Source organism: Ciconia boyciana, chromosome 4 (assembly GCF_034638445.1).
Source record: "Ciconia boyciana chromosome 4, ASM3463844v1, whole genome shotgun sequence".
Taxonomy (NCBI): Eukaryota; Metazoa; Chordata; class Aves; order Ciconiiformes; family Ciconiidae; genus Ciconia; species Ciconia boyciana.
Genome location: NC_132937.1, coordinates 28,906,655 through 28,930,535, shown reverse-complemented (window position 1 = coordinate 28,930,535; position 23,881 = coordinate 28,906,655). Strand labels below are relative to the sequence as shown.

The 23,881-nt window shown below is 39.7% G+C and overlaps 1 protein-coding gene across 1 annotated transcript in view; it reads right to left on the bottom strand.

The window, feature by feature from the left end:
- Positions 1–23,881, bottom strand: part of WDR70 (WD repeat domain 70) — a 161,688-nt gene that overhangs the window by 13,483 nt on the left and 124,324 nt on the right. Inside the window, 3 exon segments of the mRNA XM_072860900.1 lie at positions 12,529–12,588; positions 12,591–12,669; positions 14,339–14,423. Coding sequence (XP_072717001.1) covers positions 12,529–12,588; positions 12,591–12,669; positions 14,339–14,423 — 224 coding nt within the window.

Genomic DNA, 23,881 nt, shown 5'->3' with positions numbered 1-23,881 from the left:
TGCATTGGGAAATACTGGGAAAAGATTGTGAAAATATTTTTGTGAAGTCAGGCAGGGAAAATATTAAAAATATTAACAGAAAGAAAACACTCCAAATTTACCTTCTTCACTGTCACTGTGAAAGACATTAGAACAGATTCAGTGGGTGTTATTGATAGTAGGCCTTTGTAATAATTTTCAGGTAACAGATTGTCTTGTAATACTGACTTAAACTGAATGTCAATGACAAAAATTAGCTACACAATTTTAAAGACACCTTTTTTGCAATCTGGATGAAAACATTTATCTTCTTAAACAAGTGCCTAATAAAATAAGAACATATTACTGATCATTCTTGAAACTAGTAATATCTTTTTCTAAAGTTTCTATAGTATTGTTTTAAATAGAAAATATGAATTAACCGAACAATACATATTATTTACTTTATTTTTAAACTAAGCTTCAGAATCCCAAAATAAACTCCATTTTTAGAAAATTTTATCTATAATAACTTAAAAGCTTAATAATATGTGGTAATCTTAAACCATAAAACTCATAAATACGTAGAAAGGTGGCAGGCAAAGGTGATGATATCACTTTTCCCTCGTGTGCTATTCCACCTGCATTTCTTCTGAGACATGTGCTCATCTTTTGATGACAGACATCTGATGATCCTTTGCATTCTTTAGAAGAATGTGGTTTTAGATCTTCTCTAAAAGATAAGATTTCTTCAAGTGAATGCCTCTAAAACAAAGCAGTACAATTATATTAAGAAGGAATCCGTTGCCTGGTGAAGGGCAGCATCATTTCTGCAACATCTTGGTTTTCCTGAAAGTACATTTTTCAAACTGTTGGCTATATGATGGCACTATATGTTTGAAATATAGTGAAGTACCAGCATGAGGAGCAGTGTGAGCCTGAAGAGGACTAGGAATGAGTCTTTGATAAAATAAGGAATATCTAAGTGAACCTTTTCTACATGAAACTGGAAAAAGAAAACTCAAAAGAAGCCCATACTCTTTCATATAAAGAAACCTTAATTTTAGCAAAACAAATCGTCCATCTTAAAGAATAAATTCCATTCATAACTGGTGTTTTTATTGAAACATTTATTTTCTGTTACTTTTTCAACTGGGCATGGAAAAGGGAATATCTCATGCTAAATTCCCTTTTCCATACAGCATTTTGTGTGGGAACTATTCAACAGTTCACATAAGTTTTTTTTAAAGCTTTAGTATATACATTGTGTTACTGAAACTTTTTAAAAAGTACGGTAGTAGACTGATATATGTTTGAGACAAGGTTTTTTTGGTGGTACTTCTATGTGTTGGCATTAAATCATAGTGACTGTCAGTACTTTTTATGTATACAAAGTAGATACATACAGACCAGCATCCTTATATGCAAATTATTCTAATTTTTTATACATGAATATCTGGAATTTTTAATACAGGTTTAGGCACTTGAAATAATCAGCCTGATTCCCCCCCCCAAGAAGTTCAGCAATGCTAGCCTATAGCCATGACACTATTCTCAGGTGTTATCTTTCACTCAGGAAGTAAGGATTTCCCTTCTTTTATTGTGTATACAGGTTTATGGAGCTTTTGTTTTGTTTTGTGTCCCAAATTTTCTATAAGTCTGTTCTTGGTGGAGTATAAGATTCTTTTTTTTTATTTTTATTTTTTCCCTTCAGAACTTTCTGGCTCATCTCTTCAAATCCCTTTTCAGGCATTTTCTAGAAGTTTTTTTTAATTTTATTATCACTTCACTTTCTTGTGCTGAAGACTGTCTTCCTTGTTGTGAAAGGGTTTCTGAATCTGATGATTATCTATCTTATGTATGTGGGATGACCCAGGTTTTTATCCAATGGTTAAAAGCCATCCTCTGGTTAGAGTCTAGGTTTTACCCATGATCTGCCTAACTTGAAATGCCTAATGGAGGTTAAATTGTATTCTAGGGGTTAAAACCTAAGCATGAATTCCATATGAGTTTTATCTTCTCATGAAAGCTTTACCAGTCATTTTAACATTTCAGGTCGGGTGTAATTTTGACTAATTCTAAAAATACCCTTGTTTTACGGTTTTTGACATCACTTTTCAACACTATCTCGTGTAGACAACTTAATTTTGGAGAGCTAGGCTCTTTACTTGACTTGCAAATTAGTTTAGCACATTGTCTAGCTAATCTTGTATTGATATTTGAAATCATAGGAGTAGATAATATTTTCACAAATGTGAAAAGAGAAGAAATCTTTTTGAAGGTAAATGAAAGGATTTTTAGTCAGTGAGATGCTTTCTGTTACTGTCATTTTTGCATATAGAAATATACTCCTGTGTTTAATAGGCAAAGCGAAGAAAAACCAAAGCAGATTTCTCAGCAAGCAAAAGCTAATTACCTCAACTGAAACTGTCCAGAGCACTTGGTTAACACCCTGACAGGAGTAAACAATGCAGAGAGGGCATTTTACAAGGTCAGCGAGAAAAGATTAAAATTATTTGTTGCATAGGAATGGAAAATTTACCCCTAAGATGAAACCATGAAGCTGATAAGGTCATAAAACTATAGACTGATGCCAAGGATTGAAAGAATTCTCTTGGATCTTTGCTTATAAAGATGGTTTGAGACTGCAGCAGTAAAGGCAAAATTCAGTTCCCTGGCCTGTGCTTCAAGTAACATTCAGTTTTACAGCATGGATAGAGTTGATCCAGGATGGGAAGAGCAGTCTTAGGGGGGTCAGTGCAGGTTGGAGGCAGGAAGGCAAGGGCAGGTTAATAAATTCCAGCAAGAGGGACTAGGAAGGGTCAAAGAGGTTTCACATTGGAAAGAGGGACTGGCAGAGATTATGAGGGTTGTGAGAAGCTTCAGAGGGGATGCACTATGGAAAACATAAATAAAGCATATTAAGAAAAAAAACCTGAGCAAATACAGCAAGCGTTCCTAGTTCCTACATTTTATAGAGTGTGTACAGTCTTTACATAAATGTTAATTCTTATGCCTAAAATATTTTCCTGCCACATTCCAGAGCCTGAGCAGTCAACCTAATCTTGCTAATATCTTTTGAATCTACAAAATGTAAGGTTGCCCGTTATGTAGCAAAATAAGGAGAGCATGTATAAAGAATGTCTCTTAAAAGTATTATTCACCTCTATCCTCTTTCACTCTCCTGCAAGAGAGCTAGGGAAAATTAAGGTTTCCCTCCATCACTGTCTTCTTGTATTCCTATACTAACATTTTACATGTCTGTGAGCTGAAGCTGTACAAAAGCATTGATTTCTTATTTTTTGCATTTCAGTTGAAACTTTGACTGGTATCCAACAGAATGTAACTACTTTTATATGTATACAAACCCCAAGATAATAGCTAATATTTTGTTGTTAGCAAAATTTTATTAAACAGACATGTATGTGTGTATGCATATACTGATCTAATGGAATATGGAGGTCATCATTTGCTGCAAGACTGGCATGATATCAAGTTTCAGCATTTTCCAAAAAATTCCAAGGACTTCCATATTTTTGGCATAAATAGGAATCACCATACACTTCTGCAGCACTTAGGTCAATGGGGCTATATTATTCCCTTGCTACTGCAAAATGAAAAAGTAAATTAGATGGGGCCATATTTTACAATGATGTTTTAATTTCTTTTCCCTCCTTCAGGAGGTCTTACTGCTTCTCAATCAGGCATTGTTTTCTTTGGAATCAACTGCTTCTCCCTAAAGACAGTTAGGTTTTAAGGTTAAATACCATGCATTTGTCTTTAAAACTGAACATTTCATGTGAAGTGTATTTTCAGGTAATGTGTGATAATCTATCAGCTTTTTCAAGTTCATTAATAAAGCTCCTTCTGCCATATAGGGAAGAGGAAAGAAAAACATGCTTCCACATTAATTATGCACTGTTGGAATAAACCTTTCCAATTTTTCTTTCTCTTCACTTCAGGTACAGCCTTTCATTCCTCTCTGATAGTTCTCGATTCTCAGCCTGCTTATACAGTTGCTCCAAAATTCCAGAATTGATTATTCAGTTATCTACAGCTATCAGACTTCTAGGCTAAGTTCACTAAATTAATGTCTGCTCCCATGGCTATTAGCAAAAACTGTTTAAACAAAAGTACAGACAAACAAAATTGGTAAATGGAGAAGATGCATCTACTTTCATACCTACAGAAAACTACCCTCAGAGGGTGGAAATCTCTACTGAATGATGCTGACATACAGGTAATATTTGTCCTATCTCTGGGGTGAGTGTGCAGTCAACATCCCACTTGTAAACTGGAAAGAGCAAAAGTGATTTCCTTGCAAATTACCACTAGAAAAAAATACTGCAAATTCCAGATAAATACTGAAAATGGAAAGGGAACATGCTAATCCCTAGACTTTCACATATCTCTAACTGTTGAAGCAAGAATTAATGGGTTTTTTAATGTTTCCTTCACATGATGTTTCCACTGTGTTTTTTTTAAAAAAAAGTTTGTTAAAATTTAGATAATGTTCTGTAATCCTAAGGTGAAGTTGCTGACATTTTGACAGTTATGTTTGGAAATCAGGTGTAAGAGAGCTTACAGTTGACTCTCAGGTAGCACAATCCTTTCATAGAGCAGCAGGCTTTTCTCCTGTAAATTGCCTACAATCATAAATGCTTAATCAATAGAAATGAATGCAAAAGTAACACATTGTCTCCTACTTTGCTATTGGCAAAGTCAGAGCACAAGAGATTAAATGTCCCAGTGCTTTAGCAGGCGAGAATAAACATCAATGGAGGAAAGTGAAGATCTTAGGTGGGACTTATCTCACCAAACTTAAGATGTTTACACCTCTAATCTTTAGAGGTCTACTCTTTAAATGCCTACAACCTTTCACCTCCCTTTATAGCTAATGGAGAGAAATAAGCATTTTACAGTGGCCTTCATCTAACCTGTTTTAGATATCCATTTTAGGATGAGATAAAATCACAGTCTGGATGTGTTTATTTTTCTCTGTTGATTAGAAAAGGAGCCTAGGGTGACTGGATCAGCTGTAGACATCTATATTTGGTCAGGTGAATCCCTGCAGTCTACAATGGCCAAAATAACTATATAAGAAAAACAGAAAACTAAATGGAGCAACACAACGAGGATCTATGTTACAGCATGTTGTGCTACTTACATAAAACTCTCCAGTTCAAGGATAAAGTATCCTGGAAGCCAAATTAAATACTCCTAGTGCAGAAAGAATACAGCAGATACAGACTCCTAAAACTGTCCAACAAATCTTTAGAATCTTAGTTTGAAAGATCATGTCTAGCTCTGGAGATACTTAAAAACTGAATGCGGATAAAACAGAAACAAACACAGCCTATGATTTCTCTTGCTGCTTCCCTGTATCTTAACCTGTAATCTAATAAATAATTCCTTCAGAATCTGTTCTGAAGCTATACAATAAAAAATTGACAGCAAGAGCTGCTGCTCTAAGAAAATCTTTTCAGTTAGGAAAAGGAGAACTTAAACCTTCTCTCTTTCATACGTGCAAGGTTTGCTTCAGTGGCCATGGTGGTACGTGATGGGTTCTGTTTGAACAGCACTGCTCAGATTTGCTGCACTTGGCTGTCCAGCCAGCCAGATAAGCAGCATGTCAGCAGGGAAGATAGTGATCGTGTAAAATGACATTGTTACCGTGGTTGTGGACTCTGTAAGTACAGGTCACTACAGCAGTGGCCAAATGGGGCTTTTCTGACTGAACTGAATATTTATCTTAAATGTAATTTTTACAAATTCCAACATTGCTGAAAAAACCCCAGTCTGTCAAAATCAGTGTAAATATGCATGCAACTAGTTTATTTAGCACATCTGCCTTTACTCCTATAAAAAACCTACATATTCATGGTGAAGAAATGCTTATGCAATGCAGTATCTTTTAAACATGTAGGAGCTTAAAATATAATTAAGCAATACTACTTAGGAAGCCTTACTGCTTCTTATTAGTATTTTTTAAGAAACAGTAATTACCTTTCAAATTAACACTATGCGTTACCTAAGCCTATAGTTATATTACATTATCTTTATATTTGAGAGGGATAAGCAATTTCAAGCTTGTGCTGGAGCAAGGGATCAAATCTCAGTGTGCCTTCTAGTGTAATCTTCTGGAACTTGCACAACATTAAGTCCATCTGTCTTTAGATGGACTTAATGTTTTAAGTCCATCTAAGTCCATTAAGATGGACTTAATGTTTTAACATCTTCCCAGAAGAGAAGGGAAATGTACAAAGTTATTTCTGAAAAACTTTACTTATTGCAAAGGATTTCTACATCTTTAAATAAAACATTAAAATATTTGGATGCTAACAGCTTGTATTGGGTTGCGTGGCAAGGTTTTGGTAGCAGAGGGGACTACAGGGGGGTGGCTTCTCTGAGAAGATGCCAGAAGCTTCCCCCATGTCCGATAGAGCCAATGCCAGCCAGCTCCAAAATGGACTCACTGCTGGCCAAGGCTGAGCCAATCAGCGACAGTGGTAGCGCCTCTGTGAGAACAGATTTAAGAAGGGGGGAAAAAAAAACAAACCTGCTGTGCAACAAACGGCAGCAATAGGAGAGAGGAGTGAGAATATGTGAGAGAACCAACTCTGCAGACACCAAGGTCAGTGAAGAAGGAGGGGGAGGAGGTGCTCCAGGCGCTGGAGCAGAGATTCCCCTGCAGCCCGTGGTGAAGACCATGGTGAGGCAGGCTGTCCCCCTGCAGCCCATGGAGGTCCATGGTGGAGGAGATATCCACCTGCAGCCCGTGGAGGACCCCATGCTGGAGCAGGTGGATGCACCCAAAGGAGGCTGTGACCCCGTGGGAAGCCTGCGCTGGAACAGGCTCCTGGCAGGACCTGTGACCCCATGGAGAGAGGAGCCCACGCTGGAGCAGGTTTGCTGGCAGGATTTTTGTGACCCCATGGGGGACCCATGCTGGAGCAGTCTGTTCCTGAAGGACTGCACCCCATGGAAAGGACCCACACTGGAGCAGTTTGTGAAGAACGGCAGCCCGTGGGAAGGACCCATGTTGGAGAAGTTTGTGGAGGACTGTCTCCTGTGGGAGGGACCCCACGCTGGAGCAGGGGAAGAGTGTGAAGAGGAAGGAGCAGCAGAGACAATGTGTGATGAATTGACCACAACCCCCATTCCCTGTCCCCCCGTGTCACTCGGGGGGAGGAGGTAGAGAAAAATCAGGAGTGAAGTTGAGCCCGGGAAGAAGGGAGGGGTGGGGGGAAGGTGTTTTAAGATTTGGTTTTATTTCTCATTATCCTACTCTCATTTGATGGGCAATAATTTAAATTAATTTCCCCAAGTCGAGTCTGTTTTGCCCGTGACGGTAATTGGTGAGTGATCTCTCCCTGTCCTTATCTCGACCCATGAGCCTTTCGTTATATTTTCTCTTTCCCTGTCCAGCTGAGGAGGGGGAGTGACAGAGCGGCTTGGTGGGCACCTGGCATCCAGCCAAGACCAACTTACCACAAAGATATACGAAGGGAAGGACAACATTATCTTTACATATATGAAAGTAGAGAATAAAAATTGAAAAGTGACCTCACTATAAAAGAAAACACATTACTGTGATTTACATTTTGTACTAGATTTTTTCTTTTTTACTTTGATCAGCACAAAAGTTTACTGGACCTTAAATATTTTATTTACTTCCTTATTGTAAAAATGTGGATTTTCCTTTCAAATAAAAGAAATGGCTTAACACGAAAAGTAGCATGCTGATCTCTTCCAGAAGTTAAAAGAATTTATTTTTCTTAAATTCAAAAGCTTTAAATCTTAGTGAAATGGGCCACAGTGGAAAAGTCCCTTGCTATATTACTGCACCTTATAAATAGTAAATTATATTGTTTGAGGTCAAGGGAAGAAATACTTCAATCCTGTATCAACTGTGCATAAAGGATGCTGGAAGTTTCATATTCCTTATTCCTTCTTTCCTTTTCACTCTTTAATCTAAAAAGAAGCTTAATTTATAGCTTGTCTGAGAAGACCTTCCTGAAACATCCCTTAGAGATATTTTCAGAAGTATTTAAATAATTTAACTTTTGCTTATACTTGAGAAACTAAGAAAATATTGAAGAATCCTCCTAACAGAAATAGGTTTCCCAAAACAACCATAAATCTATGTTTTTGGATTTTTGCTTATCTACAAAAACCTGTGGGATATTTTAAAAACTTGCACATCTCATTTTCTAATGTACAGAATCTCATCATCTTGGCTCATTTTTAAATTAAATTATTACTTACATTTTCATTTAAAAATAGCAATTTCTGTAATTGTACAACTTTTTTTTTAGTACCCACTCTTGCTTGGCAGTAACAAGGTGTACTACTTCTCCTTTCCATATAGGGAAAATGACTGCTCTACTGCTGCCAAAATCCATCTTGTCTGTAATAAGGATAACTACTGTTTGATCTGTTTGAACTAGCCAAACGAATGATAGACATGTGAGAGTGATTCAAGTGGTTATCCACAGCTATTTTAAATTAAATTGACATTGAGGGAAATGTTGCGCACCCAGCTCTGTTTCCCATACACTAGGTATTTATAACTGATTCCCATGAAGATCTCATACTTGTATAACCAAACCAAGAATTAGGAATAAACCCACCCTGACTTGCATCTGACAGTGAAACCTCCCTTCCATTCCAAAAAGAGGGTCCAGTTACAGACATCCCAAAACATGAGACCTCAGTCCAGTGTGGCTACAGGTCTTCCTTCCTCTCATACTACCTGAGGAAAGGAAAGGGAAATGGCCTCTGCGTTTCTGTGCATACACTTTGTACCCCTCTTCTAGCAGTTATATTTCCCAACATCTGTTTAAGTCTCCTCAACCATGTAAATGGAGTGAAGAAACATTCTGCATGGAATTATAAATCTTTCACATAGAATGAGCCTCAAATGCTCAAATTCAGAAAGTTTAATATAAATATTTTCTTGTGGATTTCCGTTCGCAGATAATAGTGTCAAGATAGAAGAAACAGAGACAGAAAAACTACAAAAAAGCTGCAGGTGCATAGCAGGATGAAGACTTGTTTTTTAAAGCTTGGTTCTTGTTAAAAAGAGATGAATTCTGTACAGTTTAGCATATGTAACTATGGTCACAGTACAAAGCCCTCATACTTTCCCATCACACCTGTACACACTGAGCCAGAGTACAGCTGAAGTACTGCACACAGAGCATCAGCTTCCTCATGAAATTGGGAGAGGCAGGAGCTCCCACCCCTGAGTTTTGATCTAATCTGCAGTAAGTAAATGACCCTGACAGTAACCTGCAACATGCATATTTCACTCCTTGATAAACTCATGGAAGAAAAATCCGCTGAGTGCTATTAATTGTAAAATTCCTATGTCTGCATAAAGATATCTCTAAGTCAGAGATCACCAGAGGCAGAACAGGATAGCCAGAGAAGCATCATTGTGTATTTGCCCTGTTCACACCACCTTCTGCAGCCACACTGCTACTGGCGAGAGACGGAGCCCATGGTCTGCACCACTTCTGACATTTATTTACCAGTATTTAGTTTTTCTTCAAAAAGTATTGCTATTTATCCAAGAAGCTTGAGTTCTAGAGAAGTCCCAGTGCCTTCACGGTGGGATGGCATTCAAGAGTGGACACAATAATATAGTCACTAGTTTAGCCACAGGTTGTGACTCAAAAAAAAAAAAAGTGAAATGAAAGTAAATTAATATTCTATACCCAGCCACAACAGCAGAGACTAATCAGACTGTTAGTCCATTAGTAAAACCACAAAGTTTCACTCCAGCAGCTCTGAAGCAGTAATGGGTTTTCCCATGAAAACTTGAAAGAAAAGGTGAAAAAAAGGTTTGTGTGGTATGATGGAAAGGAATGCCAGACACAGCTTTGGTCAAACATTCCCATTAAATATTTTCCCATTACCCCCTAGGTTCATTCACAGGCCAATTACACTGGCTATTTACCAAGGAGGTTTAAGATAATGCTTACTGCTTTTTAGTGTTTTTCAATTTTCTAAGCTTACCAGAGTTTCCTTTTCAAAAAAAGTAACACATTAATAGTTTATGTTTTCACAGTAGATTTTTTGTTATTCTGATTATATACATTCTACCACTAAACTGGTATACAATTGCCCTCAAAAAGTCTTATCATTTTCATTTTATACTTGAAATAAATGAGTAATGATGCCCTTTTTCTTTAGCAATTTGGACTAAATCCAACTGAAATCACTGGAATTATTTTCATGAGGAATGAGAGCAGATCAAGCTCTTTGCAGAGATAGATATTGGTGTACTTGTGCTCTTTTACTACACATATTGGCATAGTGTAACTTCATCTATGTAATGCCTAAAAAAACAAAAATAGAAACATTAAAATTACATATTTAAGCACTAGATAACATACAAAAGGTAAAGAAGTATGATATTTAGTTACAGAAGATAAACTCAAGTTTCAGACACCATTATGTGTTTATGCTTAATTACACTGTTATCTGCATTTTTGAGAGAGTATAAGGAAAAAATGGAAACTAGCAACGTAGTCCATAGAAAGCAAGTAATTACTGCACTGCTGAAAAAATATTTTGATAAACTACACACAAGATATTAATCTACCAATTTATAGGCCAATGATCTTTCTAACAAACAGCATGTACTGCTTATAAAAAACAAAAGCCAGCTTCTTTAAAATTCATTTGATTTTAGCATGCCTTTATGCGTTTATATTTCATCAAACACTGCAATTTGAGAAGAACAAGAAAAGAAAACTAATGAAAAAGCCAAAGGATACAAACAATAGAAAGATCTTGAAAAAATATACGGCTTTTATTTTAAAACACCACTTAGAGTAATTTTTCTTCTTTTAGATTCAGGTTGATATGCTTAACTGTGTTTTTCTTAGATGTGTAGTGTTGAAGCTGGAAGCTAGACAGACTGATTGTAGAGGTATTTGTTATTCTGTAGAGGTAACAAATACCTCTGTAATAACAAATACCTCTGTAGAGGTATTTGTTATTACAGTGCTGGCTCACTGTAAATTATGTCATAAGATCAGCATTTATAAGTCTCAATTCTTCATCTATTATTTCCATTATTTTCATTTGATCCATTATATTCAAAGCAGGAGAATGACAGTCTTAAATTTTATCACTAGAAATGAAGAAAAATAGCAGCACTAAAACTCTATAGACGAAAGTAATTTACTAGTCTTATAGTACCATATAAATATCAGCACCTATATAAATTTATAAAATTATGAACCTGCTGAGATTTGTATACATACTTAAATTTTTACTATGTGAGTGGCCCCAGTGAAGCTGCTTACTGACCTCTAATTTTGTTTTTCCAACAATTTCCTACGGTTGTTTTTCAGCTCCATGTCTCTTCTGCATTTTGAAGCAACACAACTTTATCTCTCAGTTCTGAGAAAAACAGTCTCTTCTGGACTCTCCCGTAGCATTATCTACCCCAGCAGGTAAACAGACCCTCTATTTCAGAGAATTAAAGAACCATTTTTCTGGGAGACTAAGTTAGCCAATCAAAATTATATTTCCTTTGAACACAAAACACAAAAGAACACAAAAGAAATGATGGATATAACAAATTCATCCATAAGCAGATTTTGCTTTAGGATGAATTTAAAAGAAAAAAATGGGATTCAAAAAGAAAAGTAAATATAAACGTAAATTCTGTATAAATGAACTGCAGCACAAGCACTTTTGGTCTGCTGTGCTAGGAAAGACTGCTGTGCTCTAACAGGTGGGTTAAGAAAAGTGTGGAAGAAGAAAACAATATCCTGAAACACAACAGTGCGACAAAGTTGCTAGTTGACAGACTGCAACAACTAATGGGAAGGCCTCATACTTAAGCAATTGCAATTCTATTTGAATTTCTTCCACTCCTGTTTTTTATAATCTACAAGCTTACTTATGTACACCATAAGAGTGAAATGACCTTTTTTCAACTATGGTATTAAGGTTCTTCCTTCTGTACATGGGAATAGGTAGGCAGTTCAAGCCATACACAGACTCTTCTGTGTTACAGATTCACAATTTTAGGTTTTTATATTACTGGTGAGAATGGTAATTTTGATGGAGGGATTCATAATGATGCCTTCTTTTTGCCACAAAATTATTGCATTTACACAAGCTAGAGTCCACTGAAATACATTCTATAGTAACCACAAATCTAGTTTCAGGGACAAGTAGGAGTTTTGTCACAATATGGTATTTCATCAAGATAACTGGTGGAGTCAACAGCATAAACATGTAAGAATTTTAGGATTCACGCCTCACTCCGCAGATCTAGAAGGGTTCACAGAAATCCTTGAGAAATGCAATGGTATCAGCAAAGCAGGGATCTCCTAGTGCTTAAACACCTTGTCCCAAGATTTTCTTTTATTTTTTTAATTGAAAGGAGAATAGCACCTATTCAGGCCACTCTATCTCTTAAACATGGAGCAGAAAAATTACAGTAGTGTTAGTAGGTCATTACCTGTATAAAAGAAAAAAGCATATGAATATGATTTCATTCATTTTTTTGAATAGTGGATAAAGGAAAACTAAAATACATACTGCATCCGTAACTTCTCTCTCATACAACTTCTGGAATGTCTCCTGATAAAAGAAAAAAAAAAATTCCCACTGCCACCACCTTTCTTAACAGAGGTGCCTGTGACAAATATTTTATCATCCAGGCTGAAACAACAATCTGTACTGTTGAAGAAAACAAATCATCATACTGGGCAAATGAATAATTAATGTGTAGGAAACTTATTTATAAATTACACTCCTTAAAAATAATCCTTTCTATTTGTTAATCCTTTTAAGACAAAGCTTTAAAACAATCTTTTGTCAGCTGTCATCTATTACTATAGTTAGTAAAAAATAGTTAGTAAAAAATAAATCAATGAAATCTGTTTTTGCTGATGATACATTCTTCAATGCTGCATGGCAGTGTGTTTTTACGGTGACCAAAAACATTTGTCTGTTTACTTTTCCTCTATGCCACAAAATACAGTCAAGATTGAGCTGTCCATGACCTGCCTTTCTAAGATCTTATTTCAAAAGTATCCTTAGAGTTGGATTTTGCTGTGCTACAGTTATAGAAATGCAGGTAATACCAATAAAAATATAAAATACAATACTTAGCACTATACAGTACAATACAGTAAATTTTAGTACCAAAGAACACAGTCGTTAGCACTTCTAACATCATAACTTGAATTCATACCATGCACCTTTATGTTATGTCTACTTTTCAACCAGCTTTTTTTTATTAATCATAGACCAAATAGGAATGAGGCTTACTTATATATCTCATTATACAAACATAAGGCAATGAACTGGCCTCCTCCTGAAAAGTTTCTAATCTAATTAGACATAAGATATACAAGACTAAAAAATTGCATAAAACAAGCAAAGCTAGCTATGAATTATCACCAAAAAGAATGAGATATTTTAAAGCAATGTGAAGTCCTTGTCCCATCCCACTCGGTGGGTTGCAAGATGGGTGAATCTTTTTGATTCCCCAAGGGTTTGTGTAGCGACAAAGGCCAATCTCTGCTCGGCAGAGCCACAGGGCCGGTAGAGTCATGGCAATGAATCAGAGGAACAGTCTGGCCAACAACTTTATTAACTGGCGAATTCAACAACAAACGGACAAACTTAATGAACTGGCAAGCCCAACGAACAGAGGCGATTTGGCAATGGAGCTATTTTCCGGGCAACCTGTCACAATTTATCCAAAACTCATATACCTGAATATATGGTAGAAGAGTGGAGGAAGAGAGGAGGATAGAGAAAGGAAAGGTATCACCACCCTTGGATCCCATAATGACAGGTGTGACAATCCTCCAGTGATGGGCACACACCTGGTTTCCTGGGGCATGTCTTTTATACTCTAGTCCCCGCCTCTGGTTACGCCCCCTTCAGGACTTACATGGTTCTTGTTCTAGAAGGTTCTCAATCTTCTGCGCAGGCGCTGGGGGAGGGGGGTGGTCGCGAGGGGTCTCTCGGGTGGTCGCAAGCCCCTTCCTCAGATCAGCCCTGTGTGACCTCTGGCCATACATGGTAAGGTCCGGCGGAACCCGGTACTGCGCATCCTCCGACGCGCTCTCCACGTCCCGTGCTAGCTGACCCCCCGACCCCTGCCGTCGCCATGCAAATCACACCTAGCCTCGCCACAATGTTTGAGACATTAACTCTTTCAGTCTCTCACAGTCCTAAAATAACCAAGAATCCTCATTGCACAGCCCTCCCCGTGCAGTCCTTTCCGCACGGTTCTGGACCTAGTGAGAACTTCGGAGGAGAACTTCGGTAGACTCCCTCCTGCTCAGTACACCTACTGCTATTTCTACTAGCTGGAATAAATTAGAGTACTTACATTGGAAAGAAGCTAGGCAGTCTTTCCGCTGAATTAAGAGGCTTTTTAAATTGTCTAATATCCCATATCTTTAAAGTATCATCTCCTATGAAAGAAAAGGGACAAAAATTAGCAATAAAGAATTTAAGTCAAGAATTTAGACATGTGCAGAAAATTTCATCCTCTAATTCATACACAAAATAACAGAATGATACAGTAGAAGCATTCAAAATGGGGATGGTTTGGAAGTTTTTTGTCCCTGAATGCCTATGAAAGTGCAAGGATGAGAAGTTCTACCTGTAGAACTCTGGTAGATCAGAAACTTCTCCTCAGTGGTTCAACTCCATGGTAGCAATCCCTCCTACCAAGAACCATTATCCACAGTGGAATGAGATTCCCCAAACACTAATTTATTCTGTGTTTGTGAGCATCGGTGCTTTGCTATTAGGAGTAAATTTAACTTTTGCTGGATATCAAAAGAAATAACAATGTTACCATGGATGGACTAGATCAAAAACTAAACAAGTTTTATGTGTCTGGTTTCTACCTGCCCTGAAAAAATTATCAGGAAGAATGGAAGGCACATGAAGTCTTCCCCCTTCTTTAGCAGGCAAACAGTAACAAACTGCAATCTCAGTACAGAGAACAGGCCCTGGAATCAGTCAGAAATCCTAGGGGAAGGGGGAGAAGGGAAGCAAGTGAACCCACACTTGCTATAACTAAACCTTTTCACACCCCTCCACACCACCTTTCGCCATAAAAACCAAAATAGAGGTTACAGCAAGACATTTATAGCAATTCTCATCTGTGTTTGATAAACATGGTGTGACTGTAGGCCAGTAAAAGTTTATTACCTTTTGAAAACTTATGACATATTAACTGTCATGGTTTAACCCCAGCCAGCAACTAAGCACCACGCAGCCACTCGCTCACTCCCCCCTGGTGGGATGGGGGAGAGAATCAGAATGGTAAAAGTGAGAAAACTCGTGGGTTGAGATAAAGACAGTTTAATAGGGAAAGCAAAAGCCGCGCACACAAGCAAAGCAAAGCAAGGAATTCCTTCACTCCTTCCCATGGGCAGGCAGGGGTTCAGCCATCTCCAGGAAAGCAGGGCTCCATCACGCCTAATGGTTACTTGGGAAGACAAACACCATCACTCCAAATGTCCCCCCTTCCTTCTTCTTCCCCAGCTTTATATACTGAGCATGACCCCATATGGTATGGAATAGCCCTTTGGCCAGTTTGGATCAGCTGTCCCAGCTGTGCCCCCTCCCAGCTTCTTCTGCACCTGGCAGAGCAGGGGAAGCTGAAAAGTCCTTGACCAGTGCAGCAACAACTAAAACATCTCTGTGTTATCAATCAACACTGTTTTCAGCACAAATCCAAAACATAGCCCCATACCAGCCACTATAAAGAAAATTAACTCTATCCCAGCCAAAACCAGCACAGTCTCTCTTCCTCCCTTGTCTCGGCTGCGGAGAAACTGTCCTGGAAGGTCCAGCAACTCAAAGAGCATATGTCCTACTCCCCACCTGTACAGACCAATATCTCAGATATTAGGAGTCAGCATTCCTCTGCTCAAGAGAGAGGATATAGAGGTGTCCTGGTTTCGGCTGGGATAGAGTTAATTTTCTCCCTAGTAGCTGCTATAGTGCTGTGTTTTGGATTTAGTATGAGAATAATATTGATAACTCCCTGATGTTTTAGTTGTTGCTAAGTAATGTTTACACTGGTCAAGGACTTTTCAGCTTCCCATGCTCTGCCAGGTGCCCAAGAAGCTGGGATCGCTGCTCGGAGACGGGCTGGGCATTGGTCAGTGGGTGGTGAGCAATTGCATTGTGCATCACTTTTTCTGTACATTCTTTTATCATTATTACTAGTAGTAGTAGTAGTAGTATTTTCTCTTCCTCTTCTGTCTTTATCTCAACCCACGGGTTTTATGTTTTTTTCCAATTCTCTGACCCATCCCACTGGGGGTGGGGGGGAGGGTGAGCGAGCGGCTGTGTGCTGCTTAGTTGCTGACTGGGTTTAAACCACAACATCCTATTATAAAAATTAAAAAATTTTTTTTTTTTTTACTCCTGGTATGTACAGAATTTATGGAGTTAGTTTTTGTCATAATATGAAAAAATGACCTTATTAATTCCACAAATGTCATGATAGCTGTTTGATGGTTCATTCATTTTCTTTGGTATGAATAGTGTGCACACTTATTGCCATCTCAATCAGTAAACGTATTTAGGAAAATCAGTTCACCGTAGTTAAACTCAGTGAAAAATATTCATCTCTAAGCCTATCAGGTAGCTTATGCAGATACATGCTTTCTTTTGCGTTCAGAAATGAAGCTTTTCTGTTTCCTTTTGGTGGGTTTTCCTGAGTTTTAGCTGTATTTCTCTTTTCAAAATGTTTTTGAGGAAAAATAAAACATTTAATTTTGAAGTTGGTTTAAAAAGTAGAAACACCTTGACTACGGCTTCCTTTATATGCAAGGATTCTGCAGTAACAGGTATAGTGACTACCTATTTTGTGTAGAGGAATATATATTGTTCTTTATGGTAAATACAAACATTAGCATTTTAAAAATCGAATGGTTTTAAGTCAAGTAATACTTCTGAAGAGTTGAACACATGTTCATTTCAAACAATGCTAAAAATGCATTCATTAGCTTTAATAGGTATAATCATCTATTTGTAACACTTGGAGCTGAAATGGTTTTCTCAAAGTCTTCCAGTATCCTTCACTTCCATATGTATAGAGAGGATGATATACTTAAATATTTGACCAGGCTGTTATGGATGCAGGTGATGGTGAGTGCTGTTCCAAGTGTAAGTGCAGAATCCCTGATTTGTGACTTTGCCTCCCAAGGCCTTTGGCTCCAGGTGAGTGTGATCCTGACCTGCAGTGCCTCAGAAGGCAGTTCTTTAACTGTTTGTATTGGGTTTGCGTGGCAAGGTTTTGGTAGCAGGGGGGCTACAGGGGTGGCTTCTGTGAGAAGCTGCTAGAAGCTTCCCCCATGTCTGATAGAGCCAATGCCAGCCAGCTCCAAAATGGACTCACTGCTGGCCAAGGCTGAGCCAATCAGCGACAGTGGTAGCGCCTCTGTGAGAACAGATTTAAGAAGGGGGGAAAAAAAACCAAACCTGCTGTGCAACAAACGGCAGCAAGAGGAGAGAGGAGTGAGAATATGTGAGAGAACCAACTCTGCAGCCACCAAGGTCAGTGAAGAAGGAGGGGGAGGAGGTGCTCCAGGCACCAGAGCAGAGATTCCCCTGCAGCCTGTGGTGAAGACCATGGTGAGGCAGGCTGTCCCCCTGCAGCCCGTGGAGGTCCATGGTGGAGGAGATATCCACCTGCAGCCCATGGAGGACCCCATGCTGGAGCAGGTGGATGCACCCAAAGGAGGCTGTGACCCCATGGGAAGCCTGCGCTGGAACAGGCTCCTGGCAGGACCTGTGACCCCATGGAGAGAGGAGCCCACGCTGGAGCAGGTTTGCTGGCAGGACTTGTGACCCCATGGGGGACCCACGCTGGAGCAGTCTGTTCCTGAAGGACTGCACCCCATGGAAAGGACCCACACTGGAGCAGTTCATGAAGAACTGCAGCCTGTGGGAAGGACCCATGTTGGAGAAGTTTGTGGAGGACTGTCTCCTGTGGGAGGGACCCCACGCTGGAGCAGGGGAAGAGTGTGAGGAGTCCTGCCCCTGAGGAGGAAGGAGTGGCAGAGACAACGTGTGATGAACTGACCACAACCCCCATTCCCTGTCCCCCTGTGCCACTCAGGGGGAGGAGGTAGAGAAATCGGGAGTGAAGTTGAGCCTGGGAAGAAGGGAGGGGTGGGGGGGAAAGGTGTTTTAAGATTTGTTTTTTATTTCTCATTATCCTACTCTCATTTGATTGGTAATAAATTAAATTAGTTTCCCCAAGTCGAGTCTGTTTTGCCCGTGACGGTAACTGGTGAATGATCTCTCCCTGTCCTTATCTCGATCCACAAGCTTTTCATTATATTTTCTCTTCCCTGTCCAGCTGAGGAGTGGGAGTGATAGGGTGGCTTTGGTGGGCACCTGGTGTCCAGCCAAGGTCAACCCACCACACTGTTGCAGCTCCTCTTGCAGAACCAGTGCAGAATGCAAAAGCATATACCTTGTTCTGTAAGGTGCTTTCCCTGTAAAGGGTACTGCTGGCCTTGATTTCTTTTGTTACAGCATATTACAATTTTTTTTTTTAATATTTTAGTTCCAAGGCCTCCTTTGAGCTCTTAATCTGAAAGACTGTGAATCTACAAAATACTTTTAGACAAAAAAATATTACTTCCCTGCAAGGCTTGTGCTTTGGAAGGAAGCAGGTCTGTGGATTACCAGTCACTTGCCTACTTCTCCTTGGTCAGGAAGATTTTTGTAACTTTTTGTCTAAAATTAATCTCTGGATATTTTTAAAGTTTGAAAGTTTGTTGTTTGAAAGTCTTTCTTTTCACCGTTGAAAGCACTGAGGCACTTATGTCAAATGCAAGGAGAGGTCTAGGTGCCTGAGTGAGGTACTTCAAGGCTCAAATTCTGTAGCCTGTCTCAGGCTGGAAATCTGTATCCCAGAGGAATGATCAGCAGAGATGTACATCTCTCTGAGAATAAATAATCAATCTTTTTTTCTTTTGTTCTCACTTTGTTAATGAGCTGGTTTTGGCTGGGATAGAGTTAATTGTCTTTATAGTGGCTGGTATGGGACTATGTTTTGGATTTGTGCTGAAAACAGTGTTGATAATACAGGGATGTTTTAGTTGTTGCTGAGTAATGTTTGCACTGGTCAAGGACTTTTCAGCTTCCCCTGCTCTGCCAGGTGCACAAGAAGCTGGGAGGGGACACAGCTGGGACAGCTGACCCCAGCTGCCCAAAGGGCTATTCCATACCATATGGCGTCATGCTCAGTATATAAAGCTGGGGGAAGAAGAAGGAAGGGGGGACATTTGGAGTGATGGCGTTTGTCTTCCCAAGTAACCATTACGCATGATGGAGCCCTGCTTTCCTGGAGATGGCTGAACACCTGCCTGCCCATGGGAAGGAGTGAAGGAATTCCTTGCTTTGCTTTGCTTGCGTGCGCGGCTTTTGCTTTCCCTATTGAACTGTTTTTATCTCAACCCACGAGTGTTCTCACTTTTACTCTTCTGATTCTCTCCCCCATCCCATTGTGGGGGCAGTGAGTGAGCGGCTGCGTGGTGCTTAGTTGCCGGCTGGGGCTGAACCACGACACAGACTTTCTTCGTATTGCCTGAGTTGGCCAGCCAATTCATCCACCGTTTGTCCCTCTCCATCTTTCCACGTCAGTATTGCCAATGAGTTGGCATACGACACTGGTGTGCTCCGTACCAACTTGCGCCACATGGGTTGTGTGCACTGGATTTCATCTGGATCTTTGGATAACTGCTCATTGTCCAGGTCACCATAAATCACCTCAAGCACAGCTAATTCCCTCAGGTACTGGATACCTCTCTCCATGGTGGTCCACTTGCCTGGGTGACATATAATATCTTCCTTGAAGGGATACCTTTCCTTCACACCTGACAGGAGCAGCTCACTCAGGGATAGAGATTGGGTGGTTACTGTCTCTTTTATAATTTTTTCCTCTCCCTCGAGGAAGAGGAGGAACCTTCCCACTGAGTTCTTCCTCGGGGGGAAGCAGGGAATTCTCCCTCTTCCTCCTCCTGTTCTTGTGATGGCCCTGTTTTAGAGTACTCTGCCTCCTCACTGCCAGGGAAGTATGCTTCTTCCTCCTACTCCATCTTAGGAGAAGCTTCTTCATCACTTTCTAAATGAGCTGGCTTTCATTTCCAGGATTTCTTCTTGTGTATGGGGACGACTAATACCGGCACGTGTTGGTTCTCTGGTTCAGCCGCAGTGCCTGTCGCTGGGGTTTGAGTAGCCGCAGTGCCTGTTGCTGGGGTTGGAGTAGCCGCGGTGCCTGTCGACGGGGTTTGAGCAGCCACAGTGCCTGTTGCTGGGGTTGGAGTAGCCGCGGTGCCTGTCGACGGGGTTTGAGCAGCCACAGTGCCTGTTGCTGGGGTTTGAGTAGCCACAGTGCCTGTCGCAAGGGTTGGAGTAACTGCAGTGCCTGTTGCAGGGGTTGGAGTAGCTGTAGTATTCTTAAATAGTTGTTTAACCCTAAGCAAGACCTGACACACATTCAGGAGACATAGCAATAGGAGGTTTGAACATCCCAAGGACATTCAAAATTCTCAAGAGCTATTGTAATTAGCCTGGAGAGGAAGGGGAAGATGGAGGAAGGTGTCTCCCCCATAGGTTGGCTCTCCAAGGAGAAAAGGTAAAAAGTGTAATTATTAATAATTTCCGATAGATGTCTCCCGAAGTACAGAGGTGATGGCAATGCTGAGTAGAAATCCCAGATTGATCTCATGACCAATAATTTTATCATACCATAAGCCAGTGTTACACAATACAGCAAAGCGATAACCTTAATCCACCTCCCAGAGGTGATAAACAACACGTAAATACTGATAAACAGTATATACAGCAAGTAAGGTGTTACATTACACAACTCTGAGAACAAATACAACAGCTCTGAGAGCAAATGAATCAACATTGTGACCAGCGACTACTAAACTAATAATGAATGCTTATAACAAATTTGTTTTAACATGCTCTGGTCAGATCTGTCGTTATCTCAGCCCTTTGAGCCCCATGTTGGGCGCCAAAAAGGACTGTCATGGTTTAAACCCATTCGGCAACTAAGTACCACACAGCCTCGCTCACCCTCCCCCCCACCCCCAGTGGGATGGGGGAGAGAATTGGAAAAAAAAGTAAAACCCGTGTGTTGAGATAAAGACAGTTTAATAGGACAGCAGAGGAAGAGATAATAATAATAATAATAATAATAATAATAATATTAAAAGAATGTACAAAACAAGCAATGCACAATGCAATTGCTCACCACCCGCTGACCGATGCCCAGCCAGTCCCCGAGCAGCGATCGCTGCCCCCGGCCAACTCCCCCAGTTTCTATACTGGGCATGAGGCCATATGGTCTGGAATAGCCCTTTGGGCAGTGTGGGTCAGCTGTCCTGGCTGTGCCCCCTCCCAGCTTCTTGTGCACCCGGCAGGGCATGGGAAGCTGAAAAGTCCTTGACCAGTGCAAACACCGCTTAGCAACAGCCAAAACATCAGTGTGTTATCAACGTTATTCTCATCCTAAATCCAAAACACAGCACTATACCAGCTACTAGGAAGAAAATTAACTCTATCCCAGCCAAAACCAGGACATAGGACCCCAAGTTCAGTCCTAATGCCTACCTCTTCACTGCTGAACAAAGAAAATGTTCTCCAAATACTATCTTCACTGTATTTAGAAAGAATTGCTTTCATGGTTACAAGTGTGCAAAAATATCACTTTCTTAAGTTTATGTCAAGTTACTACCTAATACCCAACAAGAGTAAGACTGGGAACTACCATAAGCAGCTCCTTAGCTTTTCATTTTCTGCTTGCAGCTGAGCCCTGCCTCATCTCTCTCATATGTGACGCAGAATCTACATCAGATGCAGGAGAGTCAATCAGGCTTTCAATGAAAGTCCCCATTCCCCAAATAGCTGTCCTCTCTTTGATCCTCAGTGCTTGGCAGGTGTGTTAATCTATGAATGCTGGATCCACATCTGCTTTTGTTGGTACAGATCCAAAGCAATACTCATATTAAAGCACTAACCAAACAAGTCAAAATAAGGTATGAATCCTCCTTATTCTTTAGCATAGCACACAGAGATTTTTTTTTTAATACACTAGACAAAGGTAGTACTTTTAACCACACTGAGGAACAAATTTTTGTACATTCTTACATTCTGCAATCAATCAACGTTTTATATAGCTTAGAGCAGAGTGTGGTAGATAAATCATAAGTAAGTGAAAGTCTGTTTAACACAACATAAAATCTGGAGACAGTTGAGGAAGAGCAGGCAACCAAAAGTGCCACATGCAATAAAAATAAGCAAAGGTCATTTATGTGATCTACATTCATAAATGTGAAACATAAAAGAATTTACATAAATGGAGGTTTCAAGACAGCACTAGTGAATATTGCTCACATAAGTATTAACCTTGTTTGCTGTTAACATTTAAAAGCACACTGAGGTTTCTCTTTAAATCATATCAAATATGTCTGTGTGGATTTTTCAGGGGCAACACCACTGGAAGACAGATGCAGCATTTTACTTAGCCCAGAACAGAAAGATACATGGTTCACCTTCTTTCCAAAGAGGAGAAGGTTCTTACATAGTAAGTGTCCGGTTCAGTAAGGACCAGCAAGGTTGAGAGTTTTTACCTCAACCTCTTAGGACTCATTCATGATGAGTAGAGTGGTAGTAGAGCTCTGGATCCAGGAGCCTGAACAGCAATTAAGAAACAATCCAAGTGCAATTAGCGTGCCCTAGTAAGCCTAGGGTTGTCAAGGAGAAGACCACCATCATCTTACTCTGAAAGATGTGATCTGGGGAACATAATGTTTGGAATCTTAGAAACGTGGCAAGACATACAAATAAGTCAGAGAGGTAGCATCCAATAGCAGCTGCATATCGCTGTGAAAGCCACCAATACCACTCTACTCATCAGGGACAGAATGAGGGGAAGGACACAAAGCAATTACAGGCTATACCCCTCAGCTTGGAAGCACAGCCCCTGCTTCAGAGCGTTTGCAGTCTGTGAATACCTCTATTGTGGTATTTTGTATATGTCATCTCATTCTGTCTACGTACCAAACTAACCAGATGTCCTGTACATATGTTAGGCACAATACTGAGCTGACATTAACATATACTGCCTCTCCCTAGGCCTGTTTATTTGGCCTTGGGGCCATGCTAATGCATACACATAGCTTCTGGTTACAGCTGGTTTCCATCCAGACAGCTCAGACTGTATGCCTGCACCTGCCTGCAAAATACTGGGTAGACAAATCTCTGTATGAAAAGCTGTCGTAGGCGAACATCATCCTGTCCAATACATCTAATACTGCAGTGAATGAGTCTTCAAATATATCTTTGCCTTCTCAAGACTTGCTCTGTTCTCTAAGACTTTTATTAAAAAGTTTTATCTGAAGTTTAAAAAATATTTTTTTCCTGTCCTGTAGACATTTCAATTTTTTTTTCCATTCAAGTACATCTTGGTCACTCACTTCCAGTCATCACCTCTTGATGTTTGTGATATAAATTAGATAAAAACTCCAATTAGAACAGAAAAGGACATTGCATAAGAAAGCTGCTTGAGGAATTAATAACTCCAGAACAGAGATACTCTTATTGAGAGGCAGTAACCTTCCCGGAAAGAACTAAATAATGAAAATGGTCTTATTTTATTTTTAATTAAGCTAATAATTTCCTTTTAGTGTTATTATTAATGCTAGACAAGAAGACAGATCAGGAACTGTGTATTATAAACAGCAAAGTTCTCTTAAAATACTCCTTAACTGCTGTAAAATATGCTTTCAGGAATACAGTATTGCAGGGTGTATCAAAACAGAAGATGTAAATTGTAAAACACTTTAGGTTTAAATCCCTAAAATCTGACTTAACTATCTTA